At 44.1% G+C, this 19,762-nt stretch overlaps 1 protein-coding gene across 3 annotated transcripts in view; it reads right to left on the reverse strand.

Moving 5' to 3' along the window:
* The window catches only part of prkci (protein kinase C, iota), a 29,100-nt gene continuing 9,338 nt past the window's right edge, over window positions 1-19,762 (reverse strand). For all 3 annotated transcript variants that reach the window (XM_080503834.1, XM_080503833.1, XM_080503835.1), the window contains 17 exons: window positions 19,356-19,477; window positions 16,096-16,185; window positions 14,420-14,470; window positions 13,483-13,568; window positions 13,010-13,147; window positions 12,821-12,875; window positions 11,849-11,903; window positions 10,507-10,684; window positions 8,783-8,880; window positions 8,429-8,515; window positions 8,193-8,328; window positions 8,014-8,101; window positions 5,006-5,131; window positions 4,559-4,638; window positions 4,203-4,292; window positions 1,849-1,964; window positions 1-1,746 (listed from right to left, as the gene is read on the reverse strand). In XM_080503834.1, coding sequence (XP_080359960.1) covers window positions 1,659-1,746; window positions 1,849-1,964; window positions 4,203-4,292; window positions 4,559-4,638; window positions 5,006-5,131; window positions 8,014-8,101; window positions 8,193-8,328; window positions 8,429-8,515; window positions 8,783-8,880; window positions 10,507-10,684; window positions 11,849-11,903; window positions 12,821-12,875; window positions 13,010-13,147; window positions 13,483-13,568; window positions 14,420-14,470; window positions 16,096-16,185; window positions 19,356-19,477 — 1,684 coding nt within the window. In that variant the 3' untranslated portion in view covers window positions 1-1,658. The remainder of the gene's footprint in view (window positions 1,747-1,848; window positions 1,965-4,202; window positions 4,293-4,558; window positions 4,639-5,005; window positions 5,132-8,013; window positions 8,102-8,192; window positions 8,329-8,428; window positions 8,516-8,782; window positions 8,881-10,506; window positions 10,685-11,848; window positions 11,904-12,820; window positions 12,876-13,009; window positions 13,148-13,482; window positions 13,569-14,419; window positions 14,471-16,095; window positions 16,186-19,355; window positions 19,478-19,762) is intronic.

Below are 19,762 nucleotides of genomic sequence, written 5' to 3' on the forward strand. Positions count from 1 at the left end.
AGATAAATAAAATGTTTATTTTATCATTTGTGTTTCTTCTTTCTTTCTTCGAACACTAATAATAAAGTTCACCAGAGTCCTGTGGATGGTAAACATCCCCAAAACACAACAAGTACAACAAATAGTGTTTGCATTGGGGGGGAGGGGGGGAGTCACCCAGTAACATTTTGGAATCATTGTGACAAAACAAAAACAAAAAACAAAAGTAACCTGATTCACAAGTATCAATAAATCAAAAGTAACAGAGTGTAACAGATAAATGTGGTCCTTCGGGCACTGAGGGGGGTCGGGGGGGGGGGGGGGGGGTCCCCTCTGGGTGTTCATGCACCATCACCTCTATCTTAACAGCTTTTTTTTTTTTTTTTTTTTAAAGCTGATTTATAAAATGTCGGACTTAGAAAATGAAGAGCGGAGGAGATTCGGATTCAGGTGGAACCGGGCTGCGTCGTGGACTTTGGGACCGTTGACAAGAGTTCTTGTTTTGATAATTACAACAAAAAGACGCAACATGGAATGGAAAACAAAAAAAAAAAAAGAGATAACAGACCATAACTTTCAGAAAGGTGTAGTATTAAAAAAAGTATGTGTGCGTGTGTGTGTGTGTATATATATATATATATATATAAATTCTATGACTGCGGACAGCACATGTTCTGGATGTAGACTCTACCTTCTAATACGTACCAGCGAGACAATTTGTAACATTGTTTTTGGTCCTGTCTGGTGTGTATTTCGCGAACGCTGCAACACACGCGCGGGCCCGAGCGTTCGGGGGTGCGTGTTGTGCGATTGGTTCCAGCCCCCTTCCCCCCCCCCCCCCGCCGTGGCGAGATCTTCCGTTCACAGTTTGAGAGCACAGACTCGTAGATCAGTGTCACGCGGCGCTCGGACGTCCTTCATCGTGGGAGAACAGACCTGAAGCCGACTTTTTCAGTCCCGGGAGTGTTTTCATCCGGATCCTGCAGGCTCAGGCTGGCCGTCTGACACTCAGAACAACATATAGATTTGTGTCTTTTATTTATATTTAGAATGACTGGGATGTTGTTAAATAAAACATGAGAAAAATATATAGTTTTTTTTTTATCTTTTTCCTTTTTCCTCTTTAAAAAGCTAGTGTTATGGTTCTTCTTTTGTCTACAGAATGCGCGTTGCGACAAAACTAACTCCAAAAAAAAAAACCTGGGACGTCAGTGTTCTCCGACTGTGGCTGGAAAGCTAAAAAGGCATCATCTAACCTCAATAGTAGTTTGATATGTACACAAATAAAATCCCCCGTGATTAGTTCGTCTGTCGGGGGCGGCCGTGCCTCGTCCCACCCCCCCCCCCCGTCACCCCGCCCACCCCGGCAGCAGCCTTTGGAAGAACGATAAAGAGGCCCCGATGAGAGAGAATCCGTATCAGTGCAGATTTACAGGATATAAAAATAATTAAGAAAGAAGGTCGGCTTAAGGGCAAGTGGTTATAAATGGCAGAGTGTGAGACTGGTTTTGGCAAATAAGCGTTCTGCTGTGCATGTGTGGCGGCCCCTCAAAAACAGAAGGTGGATGTCGTCCGGTTGTCTCGGAACCATGCAGCTTGAAGACACAGAGAGAGAGAGAGAGAGAGCGAGAGAGAGAGAGAGAGAGAGAGTGTGTGTGTGTGCAGAAGTTGCACATCCCTCACACACACTCCTCCGCGGACATCAGGAGGGGGTTAATGTACTCGAATCCTTCAAACTCAGACTGGTCGATCTTCTTCACCACATCACTGCAAAAGAAAAAAAACAAATGACATTTATTTTTTTTCTATATATATATAGAGGAACGTTCCGGCTCAGCGGGGGATTCCAGCAGGGTGAAATGAACTCACTCGTCGTCGGGTGTGAGCTGGATGGGCTCGTTGGTGAACTGGGCGTCAAAGTTGTCGAGCCCAAATTCTCCTGAGATGTTGGGCTTGAAAGGAGGAACCACCTGCTTGTGCTCCAGCTGGAAACGATAAGAGGCCGACAGACAGCAGTCAGACGGGACGTCAGAGACACTACGAGCTACAAAAAAGCATATCAAGGGCAGAACGAGGCACCAAATATTTGATTTTTGAAGAATTTGGGGGCGGAAAATACTGAGTTTCGATGCAAATTTAGAAATAGATCAACAATTCCACCAGTGGTCTGCAACTTCATGACCAAAGGAGACAATTTGACAACTTTACACTGATTTATGCCACTTTTAAAATAAAAAGAATAGAGGTTTTAAACTTGAATAGAAGATAAGAGATTTGATGCATTTACAAAACAGAACATTGCTCTTCGTTCTTTATTATTCTCACTACAATTAAAAAACCGCTCATCTTCTATTTTTTGAGAAACACAGATCAATTAGATATATGTCACGAAAGGAAATTCATTCTACTTCGCATTGTCATCAATATTGTTTCTTTGGCTATTAAATCATGTTTCAAAGTACATGTGAGAGAACTAAAACCTGGCAGGATCCTCATTGATCACTGATTATCAAACTCGTCTGTGGAGGAAAGTCCTGTTTTTAGAAAATGAATCAATCTATCCGTCAGTGTTCGATGGTCATTGAACCTGTATTATGTTTTTAGCTTCATAAGTTTCACCGTCTTTCCTCCCAGCCTTTACTAGAAACCTTGAATCTCAGCCGCTTCTTCATCATTGCCGTGCTCGGCGGCTGCATGAGCTCCCCCTGCAGGCCGCACTGCAGGGACAGACTAAGTTTGGCGGTGGGGGTGGGAGGGGCGGGGCGGGAGGGGGAGGGGGGGGGGGGTGTAAGCTGATCCCTCCAGACGCTCTGACCGACTGCTGGGTGCTCTGCTCCAGACCAAACAGGGAAAAAGAGGTCAGGGCGGTCCCTGGCGAGCTGCCCCGTCTGTCTATCCTGCCCAGCATGCATCTGTCTGCCCTTCACTCGAAGGTGCAGCGAAGCCGTGCCGCAACGGGAGGACGGGCTTCCTCGGCTCCCGTCGCTCTTCTTCTGAAGGATTAAATAATAATCTGACCTCATTTAAAGTTTGATGATGAACAATTATGGGAAAAGTCTCTCGGTCAGGCAAAATGGACTCCAGACTTCAAACGTTTTCAGCCTGCATCAATACAACTACCTGCAATAAATCAACTTTAGACTCATAATGTTAAGAATTAAATATTATTATGGGATTATAAGCGAAACCAGCTTCCGTCTTCCTCGTATCTTGTATAAAAAAAGATGATGGCGTAGTAAAGCTACACTTCCAGACGGCGACCATCATGTCCATCCAGACGAAGTTAGTTGAGATGGAGCGATTGTAAAATGCTGCACTCTGCAGGTTTCAGAACGCAAAGTTTCTCAAAGGGAGGACGGACTGAACCCAAGCCGAGGATTCATGAGAGCATTTGGCTTCGTTTTCCAGCAGAAACGTTTGTACATTTCTTTCACGTTGCAATCAGAGCAGAACGAAAGTGATGTCAATAATTACAATGAAAGCCCAATCCGAACGGAAATGCTTCAACGTGTTGAAATGGAAGATTCTGATCTGATGGGGGTCTGCTCTGATCAGGCCTGGTTCAGTCTTTCCTGCATGGCTGTTCTGCATCATCTCCAGGTGACACTTTGTGCTGCTTCCACACAAATTAAGTGTTTTCCTGAACAACCATCTCATCTCTCATTAGGAACAAAAATCAGCCGGATTGCAGGAAAAAAAAAAAGTGACCGTGTAAACATCGGCAGCGTACATTGCGCTCGCCGTACACGAACCTCAGGTTGGCTTCATATTCAACGAATTCCTCGTGAAGTGGAATCTGCTCACCCTTCTTTGGCTTCCTGCCTCGGTCTGTGTGTTCGTCATCCTATCTGCTGTCGCCAGTCTTCTGCCTGGCCTATTTCTAACTGCTTGCTTTCTACAAGGACCCGAGCATCACCTCACAAATAATAACCTCAGCACTGACAGAACGTCTGTGCCTGAGAGGTGGGAGGTGTGAGGCGTGGGGGGGGTGGGGGTTAACCCTGCGCACTTAGATTTGACCTTCTGCTGTCTAGTAACAGCTTCCTGTTTTTCCTCCCCTCTCCTGCGATCGATACATGAATTCACGGAGACCCGTTTGGCAGGTCTGCGTGCGCCGCTACCGATCTCCCTCGCTCGGAGTCGTCTTCGGGAGAATTGTGATTAAGAGAACAGATGAGACGAGCGTGTCGGCGGTTGAGAGGAAGAAAGTGAAATCAACTCGCCAGGTCCCAGTCGACGTTTCTGAAGAACGGGTGGCCCATGATGTCGGCGAAGCCTGTCTGAGGGTGGCAGCCGAGGCGCTCCTTGGGGTCCTGCGGGTGAGAGGAGGGTGAGAGACAGCCGGGGGATGATGGCAGACAGCGGGGATAACAAGTCAAATAAGCGGCGAGACAGGCGAGAAGAAAGAGAGAGACAGAGAGAGGAGGTGCAAAGAGGGAGATGGGGGGTGGAATGAAAAGGTTTGAGGAGGTAGGAAGGGAAAAGGGCTGAGCAGCGGGAGACGGCAGGTGACTGGCAAGAGATCACAACAACTCGGCGGCGGCGTTTCATACAAAGCCCCGTCTGCCCCCGTTTGTACCTTGTTGAGGAATCCCTTGAGGACGCTGGCGGCCTTGACTGACAACGAGCGGGGGATTCTGATCTGTTTTTCCAATATTACTGTGGGAGGGGGGAGGGGGGCACAAGAAGAGCAGAGGGTGAGACAAACGGTCCCTTGAGGCTAAAATGACCAACGCCACAGTGTATCCTCATGTTAAACACAGGTGAGGGTGTCCATCCCCTTGAAATATCACTGCATACTAAAAAAAAAAAACAATGCCTGGCTTCACGAGAGAAATATCTGCCATGTTTTTAATGAATCGCACAAGCTTTCACACATTTCCCCCGTGACAGATGGCGCGAGCCTGGTTCTCAGGGGAGCCAGGAGAAAAGGTGTCGGTATAAAGGTGTCGCATGCTTACACACACACTGTGAAGCTTCCTATGTGGAAGGAGATGCAGTGTGTGTGTGTGTGTGTGTGTGTTACCTTGGAAAAGGTAGTCTTCTGTGTTCTGGTCTGGGTTGTCGGAGCTGCCGACGATGTCGAAGGGCGAGCGGCCCGCCATCATCTCGAACATCAGCACGCCCAGCGCCCACCAGTCCACGCTGAACCCTGGGACACACGACATGTGGCATTTACGGCGTGTTTCTGGACACAGACGGGGTGTAAGCAGGTGATAGAACGCAGCGGGAGAAAGCGGGACAGAATAGCGCAGGGTGTTTGGTCCTGGAGGTGAGATCAGCTCCTCGCCATCCTGAGCACCAACTGAATAAGTAGAACCTTCTCTGCCGACGTGAGGCTCTGCTCACTGAGGTGACCGGGTGAGGCGTGGCAACGCCGTAAGGGTTGAAGCTTGCTGAATCTGTGCCGTTTAAGGTGCCTGTTTGAACAACATTTCACCTGAAAACGCATCATTTTGTGGGTTTTTATCATTTTAGACAGGTTTTGAAAACGAGGTCGGTTTACGTGGAAATGGTAGAAATGCACAAAGCAAGTCTCAACTTCACCAGGTCTCAGGAGAAAATGGAACTATTCACTCCAGATGTGGTGGACATGCGGAGCAGCATGTTTTCCGCCATCTAAAATTGAGACTGAGGTTCTCTTTACACAACGTTTCAAGTCACAAGCCATTGTTTTTGCATTTTTCATTGACACAACATTATTTTGAAAACAATCTCCATTTACAGGGCGACGGCAGAAGCATTTCCGCCGTCTACATGGAGACGGAGATGCTTTTTCCATCTTGCCACAGAGACGGAGTCAAAGCGTTCTCAAAAAGTTCCGTTTTAAGTGGCTCAACGCACATTGTCATTTCACGTTTTTAAAGGAAAACGCTGTGTGATCAGGGCCTAATAAAGCGGCTGGTTATTGCATATTGTTTCAATGATGGCAGTGGTGTGGCAAGCGTGATGCTGAGACAATAAATTGTTTTCGTTTAAATTTTTCCATCGCGCCGAGTGAGAAAACCACAGGCGTTACTCAGAGGCGAGTGTCTGTGGCAGCTTAGTGGAATCCAGCCGTCATTGATGTGTACTTTTCATTTTGGTGACATGTCAGAATATCCATGGTGACAAACAGCCATTGTATTCATTTAAAGAGCACAGGACTTTTTTGCTTAAAATAAAAAAAGCAAAACAAACAGAGGAACTTGTCGCTATGATACCCGTTTATGTAACAAAGGAGCGCCTTCTATTTCCACTGCATTGTGTACACATGCACCATTACAGCACCAATGGAGAGACTCGTATTTCACCGAGAACTTGAAAGTTCCTAACCTTTAAGAGAAGTGTGTTTCCCCCCCCCCCCCAGTCAACTTTCACCACGTCATTTTATCCTATTCATATCCACAGCTTTCAGCCTAATGAGATTAGATATAATCTTTTAAGAGGATGTTAAAAGGGCCCCTTTTGTAATCAAGATTACATCTGAAGTAGCTCAGATTGCATTACCCCAACATAAATTATGTCTCACTGCAAAGTAACAAAACTTTAAGGCAATAAGTAAAAATATGATTTAATTGTTCCGTCGGTGCTTCTTCTCATTTAGTTTAGTCCATGAATCCATTTCCATCCTCTAACAGTCTGAAGTACCTTCTGCTGCGCTGGTGCACACAGTGCTGACAACTCAGCTGACATGTTGCAGCAACACTGCCATAACTTTATTACCAACATAAATAATCAGAATTTTTTTCCAGTAACTAACAAAGTAAACACAAAAAGTACTTATTTACTCAAGACTTGACAAGATAGTATGACTAAAATCAGGTCTCGTACATGTTAATTCCCTAAAGTTCACGTTCAGACGTTCATCATACTCCAGGATTGATCAATTCTTTATCGCTAAAGTAGATCTACAAAGGGTAGATACAAATATCCTATCAATTACTATATCTGACCTCTCCAGCACTGAGCTGGAAATAGAACACTGCGAATCTATTTAGAAAATTTGTATTTAATAAACCAGGGGGTGGTCATCAAATTGATCCCAATTTAGTTGCATCTCAACATTATTCAATTCAAACTGATTTTAGTAGATTCCTTTTTTTTTTTTTTTTTTTATTCTAATGTGGCTATGTATAGTTTAAGTAATCTATTGGGCTTTAATCTGGACTAATCCGTCATCATGATTAATCCGATTAAATTTTTTTTTTATGCAATTAACCCATCTGCAGAGCATGCTGTGTGTTGTGCGGCGTGTTTAGGGCTGCGCCGCGTCGCCCAGAAAGTAGAATCCTGCCAACTTTTCGCAAACGAGGCGCGTCGAGCAGCGGTCCGAAGTATCGCAAACCTTTCGTCAAATTTCTAAACAGGAAGCAAGACGAGGACAGATTAATCCACTGCAACAGCTCATTTCTTGCCTCAGATGTTTTCAGTAATACTTTCCGCTGAACTGCTTTACTTATAAAAAGAGAAAGTTTGTGACTTCCTCTCGGACAAGAAGCTAGTTTGTAGCTGGTTGAGAAAGGAGTAATGGTCACATTAATGAGGATTTACGCGTGTGTGTGTGTGTGTGTGTGTATATATATATATATTCTGTTCTTTCTTGAGTCCGTTTGCTCATGCAAAATAAATCCCGATTGGTACAGAATAAAAATGAATAATAATGTAAAACGTTAATCGTTTGACAGCGCGAGGAACCTTCAACATTGGAGCGTCTGTTCTTTTGGCTGCACATTAAACACTGAAGTGACACTAAAAACACTAATTGCTTCAGTTACCTTGAAATTCTTATATATTCTGCACCCACAAACTGAAACCTTCCATTCATCGGGTTAAGCCACGCGCTCTTATTAATTTCATCATAACGTTCGTTCGCTGCTACTCTTGTTCGCTGCTTTCCGTACGTAGGTTTTTGATGCATGGAGAATTGTTGGGAGTGTAAAATTAAAGCATGCACAAATGTGTTAATGTTATTTAATTGACCCAGTACGCATTTCGACAGCAAGCGGTGAGGCAGCATTGATTGGCAAGTGGCTAAAGTGTTGGAATTCTCACCGTAATCTTCGCCTCGGAGTATTTCTGGCGCGATGTAATTTGGGGTACCACAGAAAGTGCTCGTCGTGTCTCCCGGTCTCAAACCCTCCTGCAAAAACCAGCCGATAATCAGCTCCGACGTGGTCACGGGAGGGGCCGTTAAACATCACCGTCGACGTCGTCGGTTCTGCGACGCTAACCTTGCACATGCCGTAGTCTGTGAGCTTGATGTGTCCCTCCGAGTCCAGCAGCACGTTGTCCAGCTTCAGGTCTCTGTAGATGATTCCCCGCTCGTGGAGGTAATTGAGCGCCATGCTGATTTCTGCCGAGTAGAATCTGAAACAAAAGCGGAGCAACGTTGGATGTTTTTTTTTTTTTTTCCCCACCCCCCAAATCAGCTGTTTGTCATTAAACAAAAAAGAGGATTTTGCTCTACCTGGCATGCTCTTCTGGGAGTTTCCTTTGCCTCTGCATGTGGAACATGAGATCTCCACCATTTACATATTCAATAACAAAGAAAAGTCTGTGGAAAAAAACAAGCAAGTTTACTGAATATGAGATAAGTCACCTAAAAGGCTTTTCAAGCTTTTGCTTGTATTTATTTCAGTCGCGTAAAAACCTAAATTGAAGAATATACATCCAACCGTCCATTTTTTTTTTTAACTCCCTGCCAAACCGTCAACAAATACAAATATTCAAATCCAAGAGACTTTCACCCATAAACAAATAAAAGATGAAAATGAGATCCAACTCAGTAAATTTCCAGAGCTCCCCGAGGGAGTGCCTTCACCTGCTTTCTGTCTGGAAACAGGAGTGGAGGCCGACCAAGAAGGGATGATTTGAGGCCTGTTCGAAGACGTGCTTTTCTGTTTGGACCCAGTCGATGTCCTGGAAGAGAGAAACACACAAAGACACTATCAGCTGTCAATCACGGCTCAAGCCGACACGCTACCCTTGAACTCAGAAAAATGCTGAATGAGCCGCATCGACCACGCTTTGCGAAGCTCCGGGTTCAGCGGCCTGCGAGACGGGCCGTGGCAGCACAAAAAGGGCTGACCCAGGAGGAGCGGGAGACTGATGATGATGATGATGATGATACGTCTGGACGTGGATGCTGCTCGCTGCTGACAAGGCAGGGACACCGCTGCACTCGTACATCGATTGAGAGGCGCATGTCAATTTGTCAATCACGGTAAGTGCGTCTAATCAAGGCTAACTACTCCGACTGCCGCTGGCCGTGCCGCGACACGTGTTGGCCGGGGATCGATTTCTGGTGGCGTGATGGTTTATCTACACCTTCTTGGAAAGACTGATGGCTTCACAGGGGTCTGTCAACTTACCTCTTAAGTGTCTTGGACAAGATACACACGATGACCGTTCGGTCACATGAGACCACCGTTCGGTTCGCCATAAATAACAGCTCCCATCAATTGTGGTAATTGTGTTAATTATTCGCGGCAATGACAGGAGACTGATGACTTCTCTATTAACTCTCTTATCTCAACAGGAACGACGCTACTGTGTCACTGTACTGAACAAAAGAAATTGGCCGGCTCACACGGAGCGCCGGGGATCCTAACAAATGAGCTAAAAATTCAGGGACTGCTTCACCATGAAAAGTGCGTAAACCTCAATCAGTATTATCCTTGAATGAGTAAGGAATTTGATTTGGCCTAATGTTTACCTTCTTACATTACGACTGAATTTCAAATAAGAAAATCGGGCGGAAAACCAAGTCACAATTTGAAAGCTGCATTTGACTATTAACCTATTGTGAGTATTTTTTTTAATGATACATTCGTTTTAAAAACTTGACTTATAAACAAGATTAGCAAATACTTAAAAATGCTCACAAATTAACAATGTTTTCTTTGTTTTTATTAATTGCAGGTTGACGACCAAGCTCGATTGTTATTACGACTCAACTATAAAACTACAAAGTCCCAGGAGCTTGAATATAATATACATTTATTTTTTTATTCTTGAGATTTTTCTCTTTCAATCAAGGTTGCACCGAAACGCAAGTGTCAAATACTTACCTTTAGTTTAAATACAAAAGTTTGATCTTCATGTCACCATATTTTTCATTGAAAATGTTTTTTCCAATAAGAAAAAAGAAACAGACTGACAGATGCCAATGATTATTATTGGTTTGCATAACTTCGTTATTTTGTACTAGGTCAAATATTTCTCTGTGTTGCAAACTTAAAAAAACTGGAACTTTTCTTTCAGGGGCGCGAAAAAAAGTGTGCGTTGGCTCAAAAAAGGTTGAAAAACACTGCTATAGAGCATCCTCACTGCGCATGCACACCATACCCCCGTGATAACCTGCTCCATCTGCTCACGAGCATGTAAACAAACATGGCGGCCCCCCGTAGTGATATGACTCGCGGTCCATATTCATATTCTAGTCTCATCGTCCATATCGGTAGTTTCATAGTTGAGCCCTTATTATGTACTTTTCCTGAGGTCAGCTCACATCGGGCCCATGTTTAAAAGCGCAGCGACGCGTACCTCGTCATCGTTGACCAACTCCTTCTTGACGACCTTCATGGCGTAGATGCGCTCCGTCTTCTTCAGCTGCACCAGCAGCACCTTGGCGTAGCTTCCTCTGCCAATCACTCTCAGCAGGTCGAAGTCTGCCAGGCCCAGGCTGGAGGGGGATTTCCCCGTGTCTCGACTGCTGCGTGCCTGCGTGGAGTCCGTTCAAAAGAAGCGTTACATTACAGAACAACCGAGAGTTGACGTTCAATTTAAGTCCATAAAAAAAAAAAAAACGTTTTTGATAGATTTATTGACGCCCAAAGCCATTCGCTGTCTTTCACAAACAGGAAAACTACTTGGATTCCATTTTGAAAGCACTGTAAATATAAGTCATGACTATCAGTGTTCTAAACCCTCATACTCCCCCAGTTAGATTAGATCTGTGCTTCTCAATGTGTGGCATAGAGAAGGCTCCCCAGGGGCGCCAGACAACTTCAAGGGGGGCAGCAACAAAGACATCTCAGCGTTGGCAGTGACAGTCGGGGAACATATATGAATATATGAAGACGTGTCTGGTACTTTGAATTGAAAGTGATTAAGTGGCATGAGAAGATATGACAAACGAGGAGACAAAGCGTTCTACTAACTCGTGAAAGTTATTTGGATGGATGTGGGGGAGTTGTTTAAGCTCAGCGTTGGTGGTGGCTTCCTCCAACACTGGATTAGATACTCAACCTCCCGGTAAACCTGCGTCAGACCTTCATCAAATCCTCCTCAATCTCTGAGCTCCCCTGTAATCTACTCTGAAGTGAGCGATTTCGACTATCTATCCATCTAGTATCCTCGTCCCGTGACGCGCCCCCCCCGATCCCCAGAGTCACACATGAAGCTGTAGATAAGATCATTCAAGCTTGCCCTTTTATCTCTGTCTGTGTCCAACTCGATCTATTCTTTCTCTGCGCCGCTTCAGCCAGCAATCCCCACAGCCCAAACTCCAAACTGCATCCCGAGCCATTAATCAGCCTCTGGTGTTAAGAGCTGTGATAAAAGGTTACTTTATTAGCACTACCAAAGGAAATCAATACACACAGCAAGGCAAGGGTGACTACATCTGCAAGCTCGCTTTCTAGCACACGTGCACAGCGGGTTGAGGAGGGATCACCCAAAAGCACGACACGGCAAAAAAACAAACAAACAACAACGAGCGGACAAAATCCGGCTCTAGTTGATCTGATTCTTTCTCCCTTTATAACAAGCAGGGCCTGTTTGGAAATGGACACACGCCAACATATCCATCCAGTCATTATGGCAGGTTGACAGACTGACAGTCGCATCTCAGCAGTGCAAGAAAAAAAAAAAAAACTTCTCACCTTCCTTCTCTTCCCCGTCATAAGTCAAGCTTTCCTGGGAGTCTTTATGTTGAGGGCCTGAGAGAAGAGAGGGTGAGGGAGAGAGCAGAGTAAGAGGACAAGAGTGAAAGACAAGACAGAAGGAGAGGGGGGAGGACGGGGGAGAAGGGGAGAAAATAGGTGAGAGACACACTTTGTTCACAGCTCTGCAGTGCCAGAGTCACTTCTCTCTGCATGGTTACAGAGTACAATACTTGGTGTATTTATCTCGGTGAAGACAGAGAAAAGCAGGATTCAAGTCTGACCTTTACCTGAGCTGTGTATTGAATTCAACACTGATGCATTTAGAAACACTGTACAACACAATCAGGAGTTTCTGCTGCCTTTTTACACGACAATGCTTAAAGTTTTGTTTTTGAAAATGTTCACACAGCATTTTGAAAACAATGTAGTTTTCACGTTGGGTCACTAGTGGATGCTTTATTTTTTGTAATATAACCACACACACATGGACTTAAAGAAAACACTATGAGCATTAACAATGACGAGTATGTGGACAATTGTATGGACAGACGACCAAGTTGGATTGCCATTATAGTGGCACTAAACTCTAAAACTACCAAGTTCCAGGTGAAAATGGGCTCGGAGTGATGACACTCGTTAGGCCGCCATTGTTGTTATTGTCTGTGTACTCACACGTGTGCAAAAGAAGTATTTACTAAGGCTGTGTTGTGCATGTGCAATAGCATTGTTTCAGAATAGGTTCAATTTTCCTTCGTTCCCATGGAGACCGCATTTTCATAAAGTTCCACATTCGGAGTCAATTTCAAAAATGTTGTGTTTTCAGTGACTCCGCGTACCGGAAACGGACACCCAAAACACAACAAAACACAACTGTGCAAACGAGGCCTTCATGTCAAAGTTTCCCAACCGTCCATAAATCTTTGTTTTCTCCATGCAACAACTTTTATTCGCATTTGTAAACATGTTCTTACCTGGCTGTTCAGGCTGGTCTACCTGACCTGATTGTGGGCCGGGCATGATTGGTTCCTAGACAACAAAAAAAACAACAGGAAGCGGCAATTATAATGAACAAAGGGAAACGATTCTTGAAGTGGGTATGATGTACGAGTCCATTCGCAGCCTTGTGCTAATTAGTGGGACGCGTCACTGCAAGAGCTTACTTGGATTATGGGTCTGCCGCACTCCACCGTCACCATCTTGTGGCACTTTTTGTGGACCAGCAGCTTGCAGTTGATGCATTTGTAGCCTTGTCTACCCAGACCCCAGATTCGGTCCGTACAGATGGCGCAGTGGGCTCGCTGATTGGTGGGATGGACGTAGAAACCAAACGTTATCATGGAGAGACACATTCACACCTCCTCAATTTACAAATTTGCTCAACCGTAATGATGTTCTGCTGGGAATTCCTCGTCACGCCTCGACTAAATGGCGATGTACTAAGTGGCTATATATATATATATATATATATATATAAACGAAGCTGCATTCACACAGTAAATAACTGCTGTGAATCTGTGTTTATAAGACAGCAGAAATACTTCAACGGTGATGTAAAATGCCCAGGTGGGAAGAAACTATTCAAAGCCCTGACTGAAGGGGTCTTTATATGAATGATTGTGAATTCCTGTCTCACCCTGTTGAAGCGCTTGGCCTGGAAGGCATGGCCGCTGGCGTAGTAAAGCTTCCTCCAGCGCCGCGCTCCACGGCGATATATCGACTCTGTCGAGGGAGGAAACAAGATGTACGGTTTCACACACAAAGTCAAAGGGACTGAGACGAAAGAACATTCTTAAACTCGGAACAGAAGTAGAGAGCAGTGACGATTTCAGGGTATTTGTGACACAACAATACTCTTGATAGGTCTAAACACTGAACATTTTCTAATCTGCATATCTTTTAAAAGACCATCTAATCAAGCAGTGGGTGAATAAAATAACTCAAGGAAACATTGGAGGTTGAGATAATAATGAATGGCAATTGCTCTCTGGTGCTTTTCCCATTGTTTACACTCGGTGTGTACTGGTTCGGAGCTCATCCAGCCCTGTTTGAACTCTTCCTGTACACACTGATAGACATGCTGCTCCCGCGACTATAATTTACATGTTAATGGGCTTTTATGATACTCTGTGGAAATCTTGTTGCTGCTTTATTACATAACTGAATAATTGAGACGCTGCCATTATCACCATCATCCTTTTATAGTAGATATTACAACATTAACATGAATAATAGAGAGAGAGAGAGAGAGAGAGAGAGAGAGAGAGAGAGAGAGAGAGAGAGAGAGAGAGAGAGAGAGAGAGAGAGAGGCAGCAAGACAGAGAGAGAGAGAGAGAGGCAGCAAGACAGAGAACCAAAGAGAAACAGACAGAAAGAAAGATGAAAAGAGAGACAAGGGGGACTGAAAGAATGATACAGAGACGAAGAGAGAGAGAGACAAAGAGAAACTGATAGAGAGCGAGGCAGACAACTCTCGAGAGTGAGGCAGACAGAAAGAGAGATGGCGACGAACACTTTATTGATGAAGCAAAGTTAAATGAGGCAAAAGTGGAGACGTAAAGTGTTTCACTCACTGTCTTCTCCTGGACACGGCATGCCAGGTTTCTCTGGTACACAGGGGAACACTGGAAGACGCAACACAGACATAATTACTCTGGGCAGACGGCGTTAACCTGAAAGCACGGTTGTGCACGTCAGTGAATTACACGCGGAACACCACAGCGACTCAAAATGAACAGCAGAGAGAGAAACCCATGGCCCTGAGCAGGATGAGCGCCGCTCGTATTGTGTGCTCATGACAGTGGCGGTGTGTGTTTGTGTGCGACGCGCAGGGAGGTGGCGAAAAGACACAGTTTTACAGAATGTGACGGGAAGGAGACAGACGGCGCTAGACCAGAGGCGGTGTGAGTCAGAGGCGAAGCGTGGGCTGCAGAGCTTGTTAGCGAGCAGACCTGGCGACCCCCCCCCCCCCCCCCCCCCCCCGGCACCATCACATCCGCCACACACACACACACACACACACCTCCCCCATTCATTCATCATCTGCCGTCACCGTGCCATCCGCTGCACTCTTGACCCGTCACCTCTGATTTGATTAAAACTTTACATTAACAACAGCGCCCAGCTCCTGCTGCCCCAGGTCTCTCTCTCTCTCGTGCGCACATATACGGCAACGGCCTGTCAATCAAATGTCCCATTTAACTGCACATACACCATCCGCGTTAGCCCTGACCCCTGCTTGCATGAAGTTGCGCCACAGTTTGTCAAGTGGGCTCGGCTTAGGCGAGGATGCGAAATGGCTCGGAGGGGAGGGGGGGGGGCATAGACAGCCGTCAACATGAGAAGCAATGTAGTTTTCACAGGTCAGTGAAGCATTAGCCATAGGTTTTGATGGCTCTTTGTTGTTCCGTACAGCCACGCGCATTCAGTAAACGGCGTTGAATAGCACACCGAGACACACCAAGGACGACTGGAAACGTGATGTAACGCGGCAACTTTTCCGACTTGCATACGTTTAAATTAAATGTGAGTTTTTATGTAATGAATAGAAGAAAAATTATTAGAAATGATAGAATATAATCATTTGTAGTTTTTCATTAGGAAACAAGATGGCACCTCTGTTTACACTGCAGTTCCTAAGAAAACTGCACAAAATAATATTTCCAAATGTATAAATGACTTGGGTGTGAGATTAATCACAGAAAATGGTATTTGTTGCCCAACACTACTGAAAACCTCTGTTGACCTTAAAGAAAATTACATATTATTACCTTAAAAAAAACAACAAGATTTATGTTTGCAGCAACTTTATCACCTTACATTTGCAGGTCAGTACGTTTTATCATGAAATATATTAGAATAGAAGACAGATTCCATTTTTCTCTAAATTACCAACTACTGTGCAGCTAATTCCAAACTCTGGAGGAATCAAATTAATGAGAGGACAACGAGTAAATATTCATCACAAGTGACACAAAGCGGCTTGTGAACCACAGTCGTGTGCTTTGGGCAGTTGTATCCTGTCGCTTTGTGATCACATATGATATAAAGTAATGCTTCTAATCAGGAGGGGAAAAAAAGGAAGAGGAACGAGCTGAAGATACCGATCTCCATCTATCACTGGCTAGGAAAACGGGACTCAAGTGACATCTGACAGGCTTCAGCCCAGCGGAGTGTCCTCTGGGTGAGATCCTGGAAGTGGAGAGAGTTCTGGTGTGAATGTGGCCTGTGTGACAGCATTAAGGCTCACCGTGGATAATGAGCTCCGAGTCTTTGTTGAGTTCGTAGAGACGAAGCGCTTCTTCCAATTCCAGCTGCGACGAGACGGTGCAGGGGTCACCTAGTGCACGGAGGAGAGCGGGGAAAGTGGGAGACGGCAGAACACAGGACACTTTTAGACCTGCTGCACGACGCTTGTTACGCGTGTTTAAACTGGATTCCTCGTCCACACCATCAACTACCATCGTAATCCCTTTGGTACATTAGCGAGCTACGACACAGGAGCCTGAAGACCACTTTCTTTTAGACTGTCGGCATTGACACACTAAAAACACAATTGCATGTATGACAATTTGTCTCCAATTCAAATACAAAATAACAATCATACGCAGACATATTTACCTTAGTTTTGAATTGACTCAAATATGGTACAAGACAAGTGACAACTATTTCGATCATTGACAACTGAAAGGACTAGTTGACTAATTAGGAAATAAAATGAATTATTAATTTTTAAGATGGTATAGGAATCACTATGTTTCTTCCCGTATTGTAACACATTTTGATAGTTTGATTACGTTTCATCCGCTATACTTGTATAGAGGCCGTGTTTACACAACATTGTGTATGGAAACTTTGATTGCATTTTGGGTGTCCGTTTACACAAGAATGGTGTCCTGAGCCAATGAAAACACTACTTTTTAAATAAAACTCTCAGTGTGGAACTTTTTGAAAATGCTCAGATTCCGTCTCTGTGGAAACGGTGGAAAACACAACTTTCTGAAAATCTTGCTACTGGGTATGCGCACCACAGATCGAGTAAATAGTTCTTCTCGCATGTGTGAGTAGATGGACAATAACAACAATGGCGGCCAGTCCATGATCTCCTGGGACTTGGTAGTTTTGTAGCTGAGAGTCACCGGTAATACAGCAATCCAACTTTGTTGTCTGTCCATATGAATGTCTGTGTACTAACCATCCATAATGTTTATAGTTTATTGTTGTCTGTGTGCATGTGTGTGGTTTCGTTACAAAACAACCAACAGCACTCACTAGTAGCCGTACACGCTAACTACGCCACATTCAAAACTTTGCCATGCAAACTTGAAACTTCTCTGAAATGAAAATGCAAAAACAATTCATTTTATCTTTAAAAGTTGTCATGTAAACTGAGCCTTATTGTTGAGTCTTTTCTTCATTTTACATTTTCAACACTACCTCCAGTGTTTCCCCTCATGAAATAGTGTTTCATCAGTTGTTTTCAGCTCCTAAAACTTTCTTCTATGAAAAGTGCAACATAAATAAAATTTGATTGTTTGATCGATTGAAAAAAACACCAACAATAGTCAACATTTAAATTCCTTGGAGGGTGGATTCATAGATTTTCGTCTACAAGCTCTGACTAATCGTTGCAAACTTAAGACGGTGGTGGATTCATGATCCAGGACAGAAAACTATTCACCAACCTGACTGATAATCCTTACTATGTTTCATGTTATTCTTCAAACAAACACTATATCGGATCGATCCGACCAACTGAAACCTCTATATTATGTCTTCAGGTGCTCTCTTGTTTTCTTCAGCATCCACAGGTCATGAGGGGGTGAGGAGATAAACAAACAGTCTGTTTCCCGTGGCTTTTAACAAAGGACTTATTTTTAAATATGCAGAAAAATGAGACAGACTAACAATATAGACACAATTATTATAATCACTGCACTTCCATTTCTCGGAGCAGAAGGTCAAAAGAGGAAAAGGTGAAGTTATACAGTACGCCGGCTTGACATTTCAAAATGGCTCCGACATAATTGTAGGTGTGATAAGAAATCCAGTACATGAATTCGAGTAAACACGAGACAAAATGAGTGGGAGTGAGTGGGAGCATGGGAGACTGCAGGAATCAGTGTTGTCATTTCAGACCGCTTCCTCTTAATTGCACATGTACCTTTGTCGGACCATCAATAATTAGTGCACCTCAGACACACATCTAATTATTTCCTCATCATTAGCAGTGAAAGTCGGGTGTCGGCATGTGTCACTGGAGGAGACGCAGTGAGAACCGACACACGGGCCACCGACTTTATTCTTAGCGTACATCTAATCACTATGACAAACTATTAGCAGAAATAACGAGAACAGCAACCATGACGAACACTGCGAGAGTTAGCGGGTACACCATGTCAAAGGTGAAGTCAGATTTATTCTTCAATAGCTTGTTCTCGCTTTGGAAGGAAGTGCCAAACTAATGGAATCCTTTACATCAGGTATCTGTGATAAGAGCTCCACATTTACAGTTTCGTATTGAACACACAAAACTAGTTTGTTTTCGACTTAGGCTGAAAGATTCAGGCCACGTTTACACAACAACGTCACAAGTGAAAACTTATCGTTTCGCATTTTCATCTCAGAAGTTTCCCATTTAGACACTACCATTTTGAAAAAGATGTCAAGTTACGAGAAATACCTGAAATATTGAAAACTATATACTTGGCATGCGAGGCCACGAGGTGGCACGGTTGGTTGTTTTTGTAATGAAAACACACACACACGTGCATCCATACACTATAAACATCAACAATGACGAGTAGACAGACATTTATATGGACAGACCACCAGGTGGGGTTGTTATTACAGCGACTCAACTATGAAACTACTAAATCACAGGACAATATGGACTGGGAGCCATAACCCTCTGGAGGCCACCATTGTTGTTATTGTCCATCGACTCGCACAGCTGCAGAACAACGGCGTTTTCAAAAAGCTCCGTCACTTTTGATTCTACAGTGTTGCTCGGAGTGTAAAAAGATTTTTTATTGTCTGACGCATTTTGTTGGGTTTGCTGATCAAGTTGCTTTAATCTCTGTGAGAAGCAGTGAATATGGTGTTCTCACACCACTGGTCAAAAGCTAATTGATCTTATTAGCATCGGGTAGTTTATTATAATCATTCCAAGGTCTTGCTTCTTCTTGGTAACACATCAAGCAGCTTTTAATCCTCATACAAACTAATAAGAGATGACTGTTGGTGGCCTCTCTGCTGGGACCTGATCCGAGTATAATGAGTGAGGGCAGGCGGACCTTAGAACAATCACCACCTCAACAAGCTCCACCTTTTCTAGAATACCGTCGCAGCTGACGGACTGATAAGTGATTGAGTGGTGGGGGAGGTATGCCTTCGTTTTTGGACAAGATAAGACTGAACGTCACAGTCACGTGACAAGTGGTTGCGCTTTTTTCAAAATGCCAGTAGATGAGGCCAAAAGCTAATTTAGCTGGAAATAAAAACACATACCTTCCTCGTCGATCCATTTCATGGTGAAGAGCTGGTCGTTGTCCATGGAGCACATGTCTCGGACCTCTCCATACAGGTTCTCGTACGAGATGGACGGTTCAAAATGTGTGATCATGATATCCCTGCAGGAGACAGAAAGCATGGACGGTTTAAGTTTTTCCTAATGCAGTCACTTTTCCTTCCTGTTGTAGTGTCCATTTACTTGTTTACATATATTATTCATCGAGTTACAGTGAACCAGTGTTATAGTGTTTACAAACCCGGTATGATACCAACAGTGGGACCACTGCGGAGAAGATACATTTCATTACTAAGAGAAAACGTAAAAATCATTGCTTCTCCTTTTACGGGAAAAAAACGGCACCCCAAGGTCAAACGCATAAAGACACAGATTCCACCTGCCAGTG

The sequence above is a fragment of the Blennius ocellaris genome (assembly GCF_963422515.1).
Source record: "Blennius ocellaris genome assembly, chromosome: 10".
NCBI lineage: Eukaryota > Metazoa > Chordata > Actinopteri > Blenniiformes > Blenniidae > Blennius > Blennius ocellaris.